At 50.5% G+C, this 17,453-nt stretch overlaps 5 protein-coding genes across 5 annotated transcripts, besides 11 other annotated features; 1 reads left to right on the top strand and 4 right to left on the bottom strand.

Annotated features, from left to right (window-relative positions):
- Nucleotides 1-480: 480 nt before the first annotated feature.
- Nucleotides 481-513: a microsatellite.
- A 113-nt stretch (nucleotides 514-626) lies between these two features.
- On the bottom strand, nucleotides 627-3,540 carry ACLA_038020 (Zn(II)2Cys6 transcription factor; the record flags this gene model as incomplete). Its single annotated transcript, XM_001271017.1, has 4 exons — nucleotides 627-2,037; nucleotides 2,117-2,841; nucleotides 2,917-3,028; nucleotides 3,125-3,540. 4 exons carry the CDS (start codon nucleotides 3,538-3,540, stop codon nucleotides 627-629), a joined length of 2,664 nt encoding a protein of 887 aa, XP_001271018.1.
- Nucleotides 3,541-4,125: 585 nt separating this feature from the next.
- Nucleotides 4,126-4,154: a microsatellite.
- Nucleotides 4,155-4,438: 284 nt separating this feature from the next.
- Nucleotides 4,439-4,463: a microsatellite.
- Nucleotides 4,464-4,580: 117 nt separating this feature from the next.
- Nucleotides 4,581-4,608: a microsatellite.
- Nucleotides 4,609-4,940: 332 nt separating this feature from the next.
- On the bottom strand, nucleotides 4,941-6,548 carry ACLA_038010 (uncharacterized protein; the record flags this gene model as incomplete). Its single annotated transcript, XM_001271016.1, has 2 exons — nucleotides 4,941-6,045; nucleotides 6,121-6,548. The coding sequence occupies 2 exons, from the start codon at nucleotides 6,546-6,548 to the stop codon at nucleotides 4,941-4,943; spliced, it is 1,533 nt and encodes a 510-aa protein (XP_001271017.1).
- A 68-nt stretch (nucleotides 6,549-6,616) lies between these two features.
- Nucleotides 6,617-6,637: a microsatellite.
- Nucleotides 6,638-6,912: 275 nt separating this feature from the next.
- Nucleotides 6,913-7,051: a microsatellite.
- Nucleotides 7,052-7,135: 84 nt separating this feature from the next.
- Nucleotides 7,136-7,156: a microsatellite.
- A 1,531-nt stretch (nucleotides 7,157-8,687) lies between these two features.
- Nucleotides 8,688-8,716: a microsatellite.
- A 579-nt stretch (nucleotides 8,717-9,295) lies between these two features.
- Nucleotides 9,296-9,323: a microsatellite.
- A 277-nt stretch (nucleotides 9,324-9,600) lies between these two features.
- Nucleotides 9,601-9,634: a microsatellite.
- Nucleotides 9,602-9,631: a microsatellite.
- A 914-nt stretch (nucleotides 9,635-10,548) lies between the features above and the next one.
- On the bottom strand, nucleotides 10,549-11,655 carry ACLA_038000 (class I SAM-dependent methyltransferase; the record flags this gene model as incomplete). Its single annotated transcript, XM_001271015.1, has 2 exons — nucleotides 10,549-11,455; nucleotides 11,555-11,655. 2 exons carry the CDS (start codon nucleotides 11,653-11,655, stop codon nucleotides 10,549-10,551), a joined length of 1,008 nt encoding a protein of 335 aa, XP_001271016.1.
- Nucleotides 11,656-12,118: 463 nt separating this feature from the next.
- On the top strand, nucleotides 12,119-13,721 carry ACLA_037990 (NAD(P)/FAD-dependent oxidoreductase; the record flags this gene model as incomplete). The annotated part of the gene is made up of 3 exons (XM_001271014.1): nucleotides 12,119-12,167; nucleotides 12,355-13,375; nucleotides 13,436-13,721. 3 exons carry the CDS (start codon nucleotides 12,119-12,121, stop codon nucleotides 13,719-13,721), a joined length of 1,356 nt encoding a protein of 451 aa, XP_001271015.1.
- A 793-nt stretch (nucleotides 13,722-14,514) lies between these two features.
- ACLA_037980 (TBP family protein) lies at nucleotides 14,515-15,484 on the bottom strand (the record flags this gene model as incomplete). The annotated part of the gene is made up of 3 exons (XM_001271013.1): nucleotides 14,515-14,973; nucleotides 15,053-15,140; nucleotides 15,210-15,484. The coding sequence occupies 3 exons, from the start codon at nucleotides 15,482-15,484 to the stop codon at nucleotides 14,515-14,517; spliced, it is 822 nt and encodes a 273-aa protein (XP_001271014.1).
- Nucleotides 15,485-17,453: the final 1,969 nt, after the last annotated feature.

Genomic DNA, 17,453 nt, shown 5'->3' with positions numbered 1-17,453 from the left:
GTATCATCAACATTGACATTAACCGTGTTTATGTATTACTCGAAAAGGATAGAGTATGATATGGTAGACAAACCACCCGTAAGAGCCCATGTACATATACTCCAGACACCAGACCCCTCCACCAGCCCGAAAGCAGAAACCTGCACCACTGGATCACAGTCTGCCCATGCCCACAACACTGATGAAGCGATACGATAAGTGCCAAATTGAATTCCAGGGAAGAGGCAAGGGAGCAAAAGAAAGAAGAAAAGAGAGAGAGAAAAACTTTATTCCATTCAATCCCGTCTACCACGTGTATCATATCATCGCCGAAGAATTAAGTTCCAGACGTTGCTCTGCCTGCATCCGCAACAAACAGCGCGATAGCTGTACGCCCAGAAGCCACACAAAAAAAAAACAGGTAAAAGAGAAGACCATACATGCCTTCAGAGAGACATGGGTATTGATATGAGATTCGTTACGTTAGGAGGGAAAAAGGGGAAAAAAAAAAAAAAAAAAAAAAAAGAAAAGAAAGGTACGAAAACCAGAAGGGTATGGTCCGGAATAGGACCATATGCCGCAGCGAGCCATGAAACGCTGAAGCAGAATTGAATAAAAATCGAAGACAATCAACCACCATAAATTCGTCACTGGGTCCACGGCTCCTCCTCGGTGGAGGCCGGGAAGAACGACCGGATGAATTCTCCACTGATCGGGTCATAGGGGAAATATGCATCGCCAGAGTTGTTGCTGCTCCCTGCAGATAAGAGATCAAGGGTTGGCATTCCTTGCGGCCCGGGAAATGCGGGCTGCTGATTCGGGTAATACTGGTAAGCCTCCTGAGAATGGTTCGTGGCATTGACCAGGCCCGAGTCATCAGTGGCATTGTAGAACATGGGAGTCGATGCGATATTAGTGGTTTGTGGGTGCGAATCATGGCGGTGCATGTTGATCGGCTGGTCTGGTTTGTTTTCATAGACGAACTGGGGCATGTCGCTGACGTCGTAGTTCATGCCAACGGCGATCCGGCGGAGATTGCTATCGCACAGCTGCCAGGCCCGTCGTGAGGCAGCGCTACATTCCGACATCGCATACAGCCAGCGGATGGCCTTTTTGGCAGCCGCCAGGAAATTCTGCTCCTCTTCAGGCATATGGATGCTGCCAAAGGATAGCTCAATCAGAAGGATAGTCGCGGCCTGCATCATGTAGTGCAATATGCACCACCAGGGACAAATCTGGTAAAGCCGGATCGCGTTTGGTTGGTCTGGTATCAACTGAAGCATCTGACGAGCAGAATCAAGTGATACCTCCGCCATTGTATGGCTAAATGCAGGCTTCTTACTAGGATCTCTCGGACGAGCGTCGCGACGACAGAGACATGGTCGTCCCAAAGTAATTCGAGCGCTATGATAGTGGAATGCGAGGAAGAGCTTCAAACGGAGAGCCTCCTCATCCTGGTCATCCGTCTGGCGAGAGAAGTCGAACACCTCGGGCAGATTGAGATACCACCGATCAATCCTTGCCCTGAGTTCTCCAATGCGGTTCTCAATATGAGCCCATGGCGTCATCACAACATCTGGTGAATAGACCCTATTAACGATTTCCTGAGTGATCACAGCCAGATCGGTGTAGAACAAAAAGCCCAGGGCCTGACTCGCAGGCTGGCTCTTCAACCACCTGGCGTCTCGTGGCTTATCTGTATGTTGAGCATGTTTGCCTCCAGGTGGATTTAGAGGCATCTGGCGCACATATGAACTTGCCAATGCCGAACCCACATACGCCTGGCGCAGATCCGGGTCTGCTAATAATTTGGCTGGGAACGGTTCGCGAAGCTGATCCTCCTCAAATGGCAGTGGCATGGGCGTCGTGCAGACACCATCCAAAATGCATGTAGATCTGCCCGTCATTATCCCAAGCATATGTTCAAACGTGTAGAGGCACCACCACACTCTATACCGCGCTTCTTTCGAGATATTAGGGGTGGTTGCACTGGTGTTCTTCATGTTGATCCCAAGAGAGATCGCAGATCGTACAGCGAGAGACGCGATTCTCCATGCACTGGGAACGGTCAATTCACCAGCACACGTCGAATAAATGGAAAGTTGAGGCGGTTTGAACTGGGCGAGGGGGCGCTTACCGATTGATCTGGTCTGATGCAAGAAGGTAAAATGCGATCAGACCTTCAACCTGAACCTGCTGCAGGTCGGGGTGATTGAACAATGTATCACCGTTCATACTGAGGATGCGAGCCCGTGTCAGATACACCAGATGATCGCGTTCGTCCCCACGCCAGGGCGCCTGGGTGAGGTGGGCATGCTTGGATGCAATAGCGAAAATCATGTTGAGGATGGCAAGCCATTTATCACCTGGTCGCGCTGCGCTTTCGAAGAAGGTCTTGTACTGCGCACGGAACAGCGTGCGGCTGATGATGGGGTAGAATGGATGGATCGTAGCCAGATAGTCTTCAAATAGCTGGTCTGCCACATGGCGCGGCGGCATCCAGTACACCTGTACCGGACCCGGGATGGTGATATCCATGTCATCGAGATGATAGTTAACGGTATGTAGAGCGAATTCACCCTCTGGCTCTGATTCCAAAGCCCCCGGTCGTTTCCGGACGCGCTGCTCAGACTCCCGCTGTAACCTCTGCATCCAGGTGAGTTCGGAATTCTTCCCCATATACCCCGTCGCCCTCGAGCTTTCCGTGAGATTCAAATCCTCCTCCACCCGATCGATCGCATCCAGCGACCCGATGGATGACGGGGAGGATGGCGGCTCATCCTGATCCATTTCTTCATCCCGGGGCGTGACAGACGATTGCGGGTCATTCGAGGAGCTTTCGGTGCTGTTTTCAACGGCATACTAGTCAAACACATAGCTCGTCAGCCAGAGGAGAGGGACTGCGGGCGCAATCAGGAAAAGCAGTAACTATCATACCTTGTCCAAGACGCTCTTGATACGCTCCGAGACTCGACTGTCGACAACATTTCCAATCTCCCGCAAGAGATTCTCATAATCATGCGTTTTGATCGATAAGATATCCAGCTGCCTGTATGCGACCAAACAAGGAAAATTGGAAAAACCGCGCGGTCAGTCTGCGAACCTCAACGCTATGACAACCGAAAAAACCAAAAAAAAAGCCTACCCTTTTGTTCGCTCCCTCCACGACACCGGGTATTGACAGCTGACCCTCAACTCCTTACACTGTCTACAAACAGGGGTATCGCCACTGCATTTCGTCTTCCGCGCTCTGCATGTTTCGCACGCGCGTGGCACGCGGCGACTGTAGCGCGGGGCGACGGTGGACCGCTGCCTCGGGATGGCGACTTTCGCATTCGCGCCCTCCCTGGTTCCCGACCGGCTGGTTCCCGCTGACGACGAGTTGGAGTTGGAGTTCGAGTTCGATGGGACAAATGCGGGTTTATTCGGCAGGATGGTGGAAGTCGAAGTGGAATTGTTGTCGCCGTTGCCGTTGGGCTGTTGAAATTGTTGTAGAGGCAACTGGCCCCGCATGTTGTTGGTGTTCCCCGACTCGGGGACGGTGGAGGAGGGGTTTTCCATCTCGTTGTGAAAGAGGGACGTTGTGAATCGAGGCGAGATTGGACGAAAACGAGTTGGTCAAAGAGAGAGAGATACGGAAATGGGGAAACCAGAAACTAAAATCTCTTGGCTGATGTTGATTCGATTTCCTGATATCTGTCACGTCTTCATTTCACAAGAGTCTAGAGCGGCCAAGGATTGAATGGGCATGATGCGACGTCGATGAGAAGCCGATGGTCGAGCTTCGAATTCACACCCGGATGAGGGCCGACGGATCCTACGGAGATCTTCTCATTCTCTGTATCAATCCCGAAGAAGTGTCTGTGGTCATCCAGGCAGCAGAAGAGGCAGAGTTGAAGACAGGAAGAAGGAGAAAAAAAGATGAATGTAGTAGTAGTACCTTACATCCGGCCTGCCTGGTCCATGTGGGGGGGCAGAAGAGAAAGACAGACAATTGACAGGCTGGGAAAACAAAGGCACCAATTAAATGGACGACGATCAATACACCATCGACAGAGAGTTGAGACTGAAGAAGAGGGTCTCTGTCGATAACAGTGTCTTGAGAGCAGTTTCTGACTTGTTTGTCTGAAGGGAAGGATTGTTCTCTGGTTCTCTTGCTGGCTCTCTTGCTGGCTGCGAGTCCCAGATTAGATAAGCCCTTCCCATCGAACCCAAAACACTTTCACAAGTTAGTATAGTTCAGCTGTATAGGGACCGAGTCTTCAGAACTCACTACTGGCATGCAATAATAATGATCCATAATGACCGATCAAACTACTATTCTATAGCAAATTCATTCAATCACAATTGCTTGATATTCATTAGACAGCCACAGTGCGCTGGGTATACATAAGAGAGCCATCACACCATCAGCAAATCTCCTTCTACCAGTTCTTTCCTCCATTTCGTCTTTCATTATTCTTTTTCTTTTTCTTTTTCTTTTTTTCTTTCCAACAGGAAATGACTTTTCTTTCATGTCTGACGGATGAGAAAAGAGATATAAGGAAAGACGTAGATACATCAAGGCCATCTGGGGAATATTGAAATCGCCGCATCAGAAAAAAAAAACAAACAAACAAACAAACAAACGAGGAGTATATGTACAAGGAAATCGGCCTCCGAGATAAATCCGAGTCGAAAACGCGGACGCGGAACCAACAGACGCGAACAGCTAGCGCGCATTAAACAGATAGAGAGTAAAAAACAAAAAAGTACAAGATTAAAAAAAAATATCAGTCATGCCTCTATGCCGGGGATGGAGAGGGAAGGTTGCAGATGACCTTGTTGAGTGGAGATGGAGACGAAGCTTCACGGAGACAGCTGGTTCCGAACCAAACTGAAGTCGCGAAACAGAGTCCGGGCGGAGATGAAGAGTGATAGATAACGATCGTAAGGGGAAGAAGAAATGCGTTCGAGGGTGTTCAGATCTCGCCGAACATCTCGTCGAGCTCATCGACTTCCACAGTCTCTGGGCTCTGCATTTCCCGCCACGAGTCGAACACCATGTCCACATCCATATCCTGCATGCGTCCCGGCAGAATCAACTTGTCATCATGCTCAGCCAGATCCGACAGCTTCATTTCAATGTCAGGAAGCTCGCTGTTCAACATGTCGAGCGACCGTTTCAAGGGCGAGACAGACGCAACGCTAGGGTCCTCAGGGAGACTGATCTGTGGAGCACTGGCAATGATACTAACGCGATCCTCCGCATCCAGGCCGTCATCGGAAGCGACGCTCGTGCCAGACGAGAGTGACGACGCGACCGAGGCGAGCGACGGGGAGGGCGAGGTGCCAAAGAGGGCCGCTGCCGCTGCATTGTCAACATCATGCTGTTCCAGCTCGAGCTGAAGTTGCAGCTGCTGTTGCATCTGATAGTTTCCATAGGAGAAATAATCGCTAACCTCATGGTCGGGAAGACGCTCCTCATTGATGGAGGAAAGGGGGCTATTCTCAACCGAGGTTTCCGAAATGCTCATCGCCCCGTTCTCTAACTCGCTGAGAGCATCGGAGAGGGCAGAAGAGCCTCCGGCGCCCGCCTTCTGCTCCGAGGCCCGCTCGCGAACAGCACTGGCAGTCTGCGTGAATTCCTTCTCGTCACCCTCCAGCGGAGGAGAGGCAGCGCGATTCGAGTGCATGAGTCGCGCATGGCTGTGATGGTCACTGAAGCTGTGACCCGGTCTTCCGGCGCTAGGGTTAGAAGGACCGCCCAGGTCGAGGGTTTCCTCAAAGTCGGGGGAAGACAGATCCACCTCAGGACTCGGCGAACGCTCCCGCGCGAGCATCTCCTCGTCATCGAGATCAGCATTCGACGCACTGGGCGTCAGGCTTTTCCCTTCGACACCTGGAAGGAGATCATCCGAGTTCTCGGGAATGGGCCGACGGGGTAACGTCGTCAGATAATAATACACTTTGCGAGGATGAATAGGAATCAATTCTTTCGCGATCGGACACGGCGCCAGGGCAGTCCATGGACGCTTCATGTATGTACCCAATCGCGACGACAAAAGAGCGGCGGGGTTGGCGGAGCTGAAGACAAAGAAATAACGGTTAGCTTTCCATCCCCGAGCTTGAAAAAGGGAAGCATCGGCAGGAACCACTTACTTTGCAACATTATCATTGAGATTGATGAGAACTGCTGCGAGCTCCTTGACCAGATGAGGGCGATTCCCCGTCTTTTCCAACTGCTCAATCACACCGACCACGATATCGTCGTTGATACCCTCTGTATCGATCTTGGGCGCGACGCTCCCGTCGATCGGCGACGGCGGTGGCGTGTGCTCAAAAGTGCCGCGTCTTCCGTTCGGCCGTATTGACTGCGCCTTGAACTCTGTGGAAGAACTCGAGGATAGCGACAGCTCTGGAGATGAAGACGCCGAGTCGTGCGACCTCTTTACTTTTTTAGATGGCGGGAGTTGGTCGTCGGTCGCGTGCGGCGTTTTTGACGCCGACGGCGAGCGACGGGAAGTATTGGGAAGGTGAATACCCAGCGACGGCAGAGACAACGACTTGCGACGAGTATTGTAAGGCATGATTTTTGTAGAAATAAAGACAGAACAGATGGAACAATAAATAATACACGAAGGGGGGGGAGAGCAGGTAATAATAATAATAATAATAAGACAACGGGAGAAAGGAGGCGAGATTTGAATCGGTAGGTACGGTAATAGTAGATGGTACTATAACAACCAAACAAAATACAGCTCGGAGAATAAAAGGCAACACTTGGGGGGGGAGGGAAAGTGGTGGGAAGTGGTAATAATATTACTGAAGCAACAACAAATCAATGATGTTGATAGATAATCAAATAGATGATGGTGATGATGATGGGATGAGAATCACAATAATAACACAAGAGGTGAGGATAGGGGAGGAGAGGGAGGGAAGAATGAAGAAAGTAGATAGTAGTTGTTACAGGAGATGTATGTAGAAGTAATAGAAGTAGTAGTAGTGGTGAGGACAGACAAGAAGGGGGCAGGAAGGGCAAGGAAAGTGACGGAGAATGAAGAGGGGGGATGGGGGGTGGGAAAGAAGATCAGACAAAAGTAGATACGTCGAGAGTATCTAACAAGAGAGTAAAGATGAACACCAGAGACAAGAGGGAGATGGATGAGACGAAGGTGATGGTGATGGTGATGGTAGGCGTGGTCGGATTTGCAGGAAACAGACGGAAGGGGAAGAATAATCAGAAGGGAGTTCGTTGGCCAGTTGATCCCGACACCCAGGGATTGTGGTTTTTACTATGGAGCTGAGAAACAGAGTAACAGTATGAAAGGCACCCAAAAATTAATAAATTAACTATTGTATCTCAATTTCCACCCGAAATAATAATTCATTTTTTTCTGTTTGCTGGAGATGTGGATACTCCGTACTAGACACTCTTCTTTCTTCCTTTTCCTTTTGTTTTTCTTATTCCTTGTGTTTTGACGGAACTTTGATGGAACTTTGCAGGAGAGAGACGTAAAAAAAAAAAAAATGGAGAAGGAAGAGAAAAAAAAAAAAAAAAAAAATTCAAGGGCGGATGGCTTAGGGTGGCGGTGATTGGACCGATACGCGATGGGTCCCAGTCTTGGTTTTGAATTTCTATTTTTTTCTCATAATCATTCCCCTCCGTTACCAGGAATGCTCTTCTCTGGCGCCGGTACTGACAACAGTTGAAGTTTCGCGAATCCTCATTCCACTGTCAACTTTTGATTATCTAGTCTGCTCTGTTAATGCCACTAGATTAATATGATAAACACAGACTAAGGGGGAGGGGGGGAGGAAATGATTAAAAGAAGCGTGCCAGACGGACGCTTTATCTTCACCGCCAATACTGGTTTCCTAGGCAAAACGGCCAGGCGGTGGATGCAATCCGTATCCACATGCGTGTTTGCCATTTTTGAAGATGGATCACCGATTCAAGAGAGCAGTGACCGAAGGGGCAAAAGTACAGTCAAGTCAAGCCATGTGTCGATGACGACTAGTGTGGCTGTTTACCTCGGTGATTGGTAGCGGCGAACTGGGATCAACTGAGGTTCTGCATGGACTCCATAGAAAAATGACGGAGAGGTATGCAACCACTGTGGGGCTCCCACAGAGGCGAATCGGGTAGCTACGTATTGCCTTCTAGGCTCCAGCTGGACAGCTGGAGCTAACTGCTGGTGGACTAGACAGCAGTATCTACTAACTAACTACAAGCTAGCCTAGGATAGCTAACTCGGGTCTTGCTAAGTTGCTTGAAGGACGGACCTGGTTGCCGCGCAAAAAAAAATTTGGATAGATAGAAACAAACACGATATCTCTGCCCATTGAGTAATAACTCTACCGAGTACATAAAGTATTAAGTATCAGTATTATTATTTTTTACTTCATACTCAGCATGTACATATACTGACTAATCGGATTGGATGTTTGGTTGTCCTAGTCTGTCTATCTCTTGACCGACTCGATACATCCAACATTCTCAGATTGTCGATTGATTGTTTACTTTTCCCTCACACGACATACCATACTACAACTGTACACAGTCCATTGTCCACTGTGGCCTCTTCTGGTGTTATGACATCTATGGCGAAGAATCATCCATAAGTGATGACGCTCTAGGTTCGGTGGTAGACAACGGCCGAAGACGAAAATCTATCCAAACATCCATACCTACGGTAGGTCCCTATAAGGGTACCAGAAAGATTAAGAAAAAAAAAGAAAAGAAAAGAAAAGAGTTTGGAACCAGCACTAGCGCGTAGTATGTTGGATGCACTCCGTACATAGTATATAACTAACCGCAACAAGAAATGGAAGCCCACAGAACCGCCAGCCCAAAGCAAATCATTTTATCCCTCTCCCACCCCCCAAAAAAAAAGTGGATGGTGGACATCCAAAGAGGATTAGCCACTCATGGATGAAACCCATTTTTGATTCTTCCTAGTGCCGCCGTTTGGGGAGGTTAGAGAGCCAATCAGACTGGCGGCAGTGGATCGGATTCCGAGCCGTGCAGCAGATTGGACAGAGATCCAATCGGATGAGCCACCTAGCCAGAGGTCGGGGCTTCTCAGGGATTCCAGGCCAGTTGCCACACTCCTTGTTTTACCTTGTGCACTTTCTTGGGGTGCGCATGAGCTGTGCGAGCGTGTGTGTCTGGGCAGGAGATAGGTACCATAGTCATACTTGTACTTGTAGATACAAATAAATGTAGCAAGTAGTCAGTGAGAATGTCAATTGGCAATTGCTCATATTCTATTCCACATATACATGAAGCAGACAAGTGGCAACATCAAAATACGATAGCAATATAGCAACCATAGGCTCATAGGCTCATAGGCTCATAGCAGCAAGGAGGCTGGAGAATGATCACTGTCGGCCGAATACCCCAGTTTCAAGTGCATGCCGCTCGGTCGATGCAAATGCGATGTGGAAATTGGAATATGTAGATATGTAGATAGATACCAGCAGGGCAGTAAGGGATCAGCCAACTCTTGAGCCATGGCTATGGTCCATAGACCATAGGTCAGTCCGAAGGCCTTGTAGCTGTGTATACTCCCGTCTGTACATCATGGCAACAGGCTAAGCGAGCAGCCCTGATATCATTCATATCATATTGCCTGACTATCTATCTATCTATCTATCTATCTATCTACCTCATATCCTCCGACATGGAGACCAACCTGGACGGAATATTCCGTGACTTTACCATAGCAGATTTATAAAATATGCCAAATATGCCGAAGAAACTGGGTGATCGTTAGTGCCTTTCCCCTTCTAATCCCGTTATGCATACGTACAGGATAAACTCTCCGTCAACAAATATATATATATATATCTCCAGCGAGGACCAACAACACTGCGTACTGTCAAGGTTCTGTCCTTACATCTTCAATAATGCATATCAAGCACATTCGATTAAGCAATAATCCAAACCCCACTGCTCCCGTACGTTGTGCATACATATATTTACAGAAAAAAAAAAAAAAACAGAATAAACTACATCATTACTCCATTCGATAGAGACGACCCTATTCAAAAGTGATACTCCAAGCCTCGCTTGCTTAGTGTTAAATGACGAAGTACCTACTCCAACTCCCGCCAATAGTACATCATAAATCACCAAGCGAAAGTCAAGACCCTCGACTGTCGCTCGATCAGGATAGTGTTAGTGCTAGCTGTACCCCGCATAGATGATGCGTTCTCGAACGCCATCTTGACCTCATTTTGACTCTTCAATTGCTCATGTCATGAGTGCTTACCCGACGTGGGCTCACAGAATATAGTCTGTTGATCGGCGCTCTGTACGTGCGACGTAGACGGACGTAAGTGAGAATGAAGACGTCATGGTAGAACTACTAGAACCTGGGGATGGACGATGGGGGGGGGTTATGGAGTCATGCACGGCACTTTTATCCATCTTATCATTGTCAATGGTCCTGCGACATCATTATCCCGTATATGTTCGAGATAGCGTCAAATCAATATGATATCGAAGGGTATAACGTACAAGCTCAAATCTATCCATCTAGTAATGTACAATCGTGCCGCCCCCGCTTGTCTCCTCCACTGTCATGACTCGGTTTTCGACTGTGAACGTGCCGGTCTCAGCACGTATTTCCAGGTCGTCCCAAAATGCCACCGTTTCTCTTCCACGATCTCCAACCCACTCTGCCGCACGATCTCGCCAATATCGCGATTCCACCAGCACCCATGCCGGTCCGCGTGCGCAGGAGCCAGGTTATCTAGGATATTATTCAGCCAGTTGTAATGCGACCGACCATGCTCCAGCAGCAAGATCTGGCCCTTCTCGGGTTCCGTAATCGATCCCAGATGGCGGAGGGCACCCACGGGGTCCGGCATCGAGCAGAGCCCCATAGTCTGTATGATGGTATCGTAGTACGCAGGCTTCCCGCCCACCGCGTCGCGTTGAACATCCTTTGCGTCCTCAGCGCGAAAGACCACGTTCTTGAAGCCCGGATGCAACTTCTCGAACTTGTTGCGCGCGATCTCAACCATCTGCGGGCTGAGATCGACGAGCGTGACGGAGCGACAGCCCTGCACCGCCGCGCGCCCGTTCGCGTCCACGCCCCGTCGTTCCCCGAGATCGTAGTACTCGAGATTCCGCCCCGTGCCGCAGCTCACCTCCAGGACGTCCCCGCGCGCACGCCGCACGAGCTCCTGCCGCTTCTTGCCCATGCGCATCGTCTTCTCGGACAGCTCCACCTCGGCGTCGAAGGTGGGCGCAGTGCGGTTGTACCGGTCTGAGACGTCGGTGGGGACGTCGAGGGACTGCGCCTGCGTCACTTCGCGGCGGTACGACGCGTAGAGATAGCCGCAGTACGTGCTGATCGTAAGAGCTGTGACGCCTAGGAAGGTCATGGCTCGTGGGGACATCCGAGGTGTCTCGGACTCCGGCTTGAGATTCAGCAGATGGGGGTTGGCCCGTTTTGGCAGCACGGGGGCTGTGGGGGATTTGCTGTTCATTCGTCAGACCCATATTCCAGGACCAAAGACAATAGAAATGAAGAAAACAGCCTGATGAGGCAGCGACTCTCGAATCAGGTATTGTACTGACCTTGATCTATCCACATTCGGTACTCTGCTGGGAGCCTTTGGACTCGGCACAGGAGCCCTAGCCTTCTTCAAGGCGGCTCGGCCTGCCCGAGACACACTCATGGTTGCAAGTGCAACTGATAGTATAGAAAAGCTGACTCCACCAGGTATGTCGTGATATTTGTCTCAAGATAAGGGTTCTTATGCCATTCCCCACGTCAATGGACTAACCATGGAAGAACAGCTGTCAGTCGACGGTCTGAATCACCCCAGAACGCCTACTGAAACTACAACAAACAGACCGACATCCATTAACAGTGGTTGACTGGAATGAAACCTCGATGCAGGCCAAGCCGGCAGGGCGCGAGGTTTGACAAGCGGTCATCGGAGCCGATCCGCGCTTATCCACCGGGCCGCCTTATCTCTCTCTCAGTGACCAGTGTTCTTGCTCCGCATCCCACATAAGGAGATTGATTTCCTTCTCTTCTGTTCTCTACGATGTTGTTGTCTTCTGCGATTGACTGAGTCGGTAGAAGAGGATTCGAAGAGACAAAGTATTGCTACTGCCTTTGTATATTCCAACAACATGGCTGTCCCCCAGAAAATTCTGATCGTCGGCGGAGGCGTCTTCGGCTGTGAGTTGCCATTCCCCCATCACAATGAATGCTATATGTCTTGATGTCTCTGTCATAGACGGATAGATCATTTGCTGGTCCTTTTTAAATGACATTGTCCGTGTCCTCTTGTCCCTCATTCTCAAATACATACCTCCACCCGAACACTCCTGAAACGTGGAACCCCTCATTGATCGATTGCATACAGTGTCCACGGCGTTGTCCTTGTCGCAACGACACCCTACCTGCCAGATCACCTTGCTCGAACAATCAGCTACAATCCCCAATCCCCATGGCTCTTCCGTTGACAGCTCTCGCATTGTTCGCGCCGATTACTCCCACCCGGTCTATGCGAAGCTCGCCGCCGCCGCCATTGACCGTTGGCGCAATACCGAATGGGGCACGGAGGGCCGCTACACACAGAACGGACTGTTGCTCGTCTACACCCCTGGTAACGATAAAGCCAAAGACTATGCGACCAAGAGCTACCAAAACGTCAAGGGACTGGAGAGTGACAGCGTCCAACTGCTCCCCTCCGCGGCGGACGTGATGAAGATCGTGCCGGAATATGGACGGGAACTGAACGTCGCTGGTGGCTACATCAACTGGGGCTCGGGCTGGGCGGACGCCGAGGCCGGCGTGCGGTTTGCAAAGAAGAAGCTGGACGAAGCCGGCAAGGTAGCCTTTAAGACTGGCGAGGTCGACAGGCTGCTATACGCCGAAGTTCAACAGGCCGACGACTCCTCCCACCGCCGAGTCACCGGCGTCATCCTGACGGACGGCACAACCCTCACAGCCGACCTGGTCGTGCTCGCCACAGGCGCCTGGACCGGCAAGCTCGTCGACCTCCGCGGTCGCGCCATCTCAACGGGCCAGGCGCTCGCGTACCTGCGCATCTCCGACGACGAGCAGCGCCAGCTGGAGAACCTCCCCACCATTCTCAACTTCGCCAACGGCATCTTCATCATCCCGCCCCGGAATAACCTCCTCAAGATCGCCCGCCACGCGTACGGCTACCACAATCCCAAAGCCGTCCCCGTCCCCGGCGGTAATGGCTCCGGCTCCGGCTCCGAAACCAACGCCGCCACGATGCACGTAAGTCTGCCCGAGGACGGCGTCCCCGTCCCACCAGAGGGCCAGGAAGCCCTCCGCACCGCCCTGCACGAACTCCTCCCGAGCTTCACGGACCGCGAATTCGTCAAAACCCGCGTCTGCTGGTACACAGACACGTAAGTTTCTCCCCCGTCCTCTCTCTCTCTCAAACTCCCCGCTAAAACCAACCACACCAGCCCAACCGGCGACTTCATCATCGACCACCACCCCAACCACCCGGGCCTCTTCCTCGCCACCGGCGGCAGTGGCCACGGGTACAAATTCTTCCCCGTTCTCGGCGACAAGATCGTCGATGCCCTGGAGGGGAATCTCGAGCCCGAGCTGCGCGAGCTTTGGCGGTGGCGCGACGCCGTCGGCCCGGCGGCGTTTGAAGGCGACGGGAGCAGATCCGGGGCGCAGGGACTGCTTCTGATGGAGGAGTTGGCGAAGGGGAGGAAGGCGTTGCGGAAGAGTGTTTTGTAGGGGCTGTTTGGAGTGAAACCCCGTGTAATGTTCCTTGTTCCTTGTTTCTTAGGGGGGTTGTAAATATTGGGGAGTTTGGTTGTATATAGAGCTCGGAGGTACTTGCAGAGAAACGATATGTATAGAGGACGCGTACCTGCAGACGTAAGATTTCTGACGTTCGGAGATCTTAAAAGCTGAACATTATAGCTGGGCCCAAGGCTTGACTTGGAAAGGTCAAGAAGCACAGACGGCATGGTGCGACAAGCGCAGGCGAGTCTACTCGTTGAAATATCTTACATGTGGAGTTCACTTTGACTACCATTCGTTTCATTCATCAGAACGCTAGGTAATCAAAGCATTATTCCCCCTTTTCATCCAGATCCCACGAGCTCAGAAAACAAAGACCCATTCCATGGCAACGCCAGCGAAAGGCTGCAAGCCAACAGGCGACACGACCAGATATTAGAAAGGAGGCAACCATTCGACCAGCGCACAGTACCGCCCCCTGAGTCCGCGGATTGTGGCACTATCTAATTGTAAATTGTTGAAACAAACAACGAGCACGGAATAAAGAAGGATCCGAATCGCTAAAACGCCGTACAAATGCTAGCATGAAGACTCGTCAAATGCAAGATCACGACCAAAGTCATGGACGAAAATCCAGCCTTGATCATATCCCTCGCGAAAAAAAAAAGAGGCGGAAAAAAGTGTTAATACAGGTGTGAAGGGGTGAAGATTATGATGAATGATCTTCTATGTGTTACTGAAACACGACAAAAGTCTTAGACTTTGCGGAAATCTGATACAACAGTTAGCTACACTTTCTTGGTAAGAGGAGCATAAAGGTCACTGTACCAGAAAGCACAGGATAGATCAGTTCGAACGCCTGGTAAATCTCTTCACGAACTTTGGCGCCGGTCAGGACAATTTTGCCACTGACGAAGATCAAGAGCACGATCTTGGGCTTCATCATACGATAGATGAGACCAGGGAACAATTCAGGTTCGTAAGAACTGAAGTTGTGATGGCGACTCGCCAAACCTTCCAAACGGATGGGGAACTTGATGTCACAGGAGCCGACAATGTTCTGGATCTTGAAATCCGTGAACTTGGCGTTGAAGCCCAATTTCTGGATGATACGCGCGTACTTTCTGGATGCCAGCTTGGAGTCATCCTCCGATTTGGCACCAGTGACGACCATCTTGCCAGAGGCGAAGATCAGAGCGGTAGTTTTCGGTTCCCGGATACGCATGATCACGGCTGCGAAACGCTAATATAAGAAAAAAGAGAGCAGTTCAGCCACACTGTACCCTGATGAAACCAGTTCAGGGAGGTGTGGAAGTTAATACCTTTGGATTGTACTCCGCATTGCGTGCGTGAAGCGCGATGGTCTTCAGATCCAGACGGCAATCAAGATTGACGGTGGCAACAATGTTTCTTGAAGAGAAAAAAAAAATCCTTATTCAGCATTCTGGTGTTCCAGAAGAACAGCAAGAGTATACTCACTGCAAGGTAGGCACGATACCACTTCCCGGCGCATTGGCACCAGGAGTGGCAGCGGGAGTTGCGGGCGTCACCCCATTGCCATTTGCGGCATTCGCTCCCTGCTGATGACCGTTCACATTTCCGTTCACACCCTGAGAACTCATTGCCATGATTCCTTCCTTTTCAGAAGACGGAGGCGTCAAGTCGCCAGCACCACCGGGGAACGACAAGGAGGCGGGAGAAGTGAAGGCCCGAGCCTGCTGCGCGGTAGAAGGATGGGTCGTGAGAGAATCCATTGCGAAGTGAGTTTATGATACTCAAGCCGAAAACCAGCCGAGGCTGAAGAAGCGCAAAAGAGAGGGGGGTATGATCGCAAGCAATAGAGCTTGGAGATGGCAGTCTGTCCCCACAAAAGAAGACCGAGTCAGTCAACAGAAAAAATTATGACAGATGATCATCTCAGGGTTGAATGAGGTTGGAGAGGTGGAAGATGATGGATAAGAAAGTGGCGAGAAATCTGTGTTGTGATGTTGGATGTGTTGGCGTAGGAGGGAAAAAAGCCTCACCCTTTTGTGGGAGATGAACAACTCAATGTCTCCCCTACAGCAAATGCAAATGCTGCCTTTGGATCAACTCGAGCTCAGAAGTGAGGAGCCAACAAGTACAGCAGCCAGCTATCTCCAGAAATCAAGTCCAGGAGATGATGATAAGAACTAGAAAAGCACAGTGAAGTGTTTCCTAGGGATGCCTTCACACTATGGCAAAACGGCACAGAACAGAGCGCAAGTTGAGGGAATAGACAGTGACAAAAGGCACGTGAGATAAGCAGAAGCTTTTTTTCCCTTCAGAATCAACAACTTTTTTTTTTGTTTATGATTTGGGGTATTTGTGTTCCTTTTTTTGGGGGGGGTATAGAGATGTCTATCTGTGGGTGTCTGAAAGAGAGTGGTGAAGATGCACACCTGAGGCAGCAAACTTCTTGTTTCAGGAGACTGAAACTGGGTTGATAGATAGAGTATCTCTTGGGTAAAAGAGATACCGTTTCTTCCCGGGGAATGGTTAATCCACACGAAGCAGAGAAAAGCGCAAATCTGCGACTTGACCTGATATGAGTGTGGAGAGAGAGGGGAGGTGAGTGAGAGGCCGAGGCGGGAAGATGGCGACTGGAAGATTAGTTTCGGCGTTCCGGGGCGGTGCCAAGACCAGGATCAGAATACCAACAGGATCAGGAAAGTGGGAGGTTGGGCCTTTATATAGGCTGACTCAAAGCGCCCGACGGTGCTGGCGTCAGGGGAGGCTGGGCCCGGCGGTGGCGGCAAAAGCAGCGACGGTCGTCGTTCGCATCCATGGATTTGGCTGCTTGGGAACATCTGCTTGTGAATTAGCGCTCCGCTAGCGGCTCCCCCGGTGGCCAAATCCTCAAGGCTGACTGGTTGTTGCTTGCCCCATCTCAGCAGCCGCCATTCTACCACTGCTGGTTGGCTGACTCACTGACCCACTCAGCACATTTTCCCAGTGGCCCCACTCTGGCTTCACGCGCTCTGTTTGGTTTTTTTCCACCGGGCCTCCCTTTTTTTATTTTTCTTTTCGCTCTCGGTTTTCCCATGGTTGCAGCCACTGGTCTTATCCAGTCCGCGTCGCTCCTGCAGTTGCGCACCAGACCCACCCCTCCCAAGCCCATCCATTCTTTTTACACCAATCAGGCTACATTACCGGTCTTGGGGGTTACCCTCGCGACGCGCTCTGTCTCCTGCCGCTTTAGCGGGGGCAAATGAACAAAAGTCTTTCTTGACGCCCGGTCGTCGCGTTGTTTGTCCATCCATGATCTTCTCTGCCTCCCCTTTTCCCTGTTTATGAGGCTTTTGACCTGTCCATCCTGGGTGGCTTGACGAAGGAACCAGTCATTTTCTCCGAATACATATCATGATTTCAGGAGTCTATCTATCATAAGTTCGATCGCGATGATCTACAAGCTGTGAAAGGATATATTTGGCGCGATCAGTCCGGTCGCTCATCGGTCATCCTCCTTATTTATATTGGCGTATGGAGTATGGACTATGGCGAATGTTCACGACTGGGGGGGTATGGATCCTGGACTCGGGCTTATCCCCAGATCTCACGGTTTGATCCACTAACTGGACTAATTTAAGTCTTTTCTTTCCTGCCTGTCCAGCTGTCAAGCAAGACCATAAGTTGATGAGATCATATGGAGATTCGTCTTATCAAACAACGTCCTACGTGGTTGCAATGAAGACTTGGTAGATT

Source organism: Aspergillus clavatus, genomic scaffold (assembly GCF_000002715.2).
Source record: "Aspergillus clavatus NRRL 1 1099423829802 genomic scaffold, whole genome shotgun sequence".
NCBI lineage: Eukaryota > Fungi > Ascomycota > Eurotiomycetes > Eurotiales > Aspergillaceae > Aspergillus > Aspergillus clavatus.
This window is presented reverse-complemented; position numbering and strand designations above follow the sequence as displayed.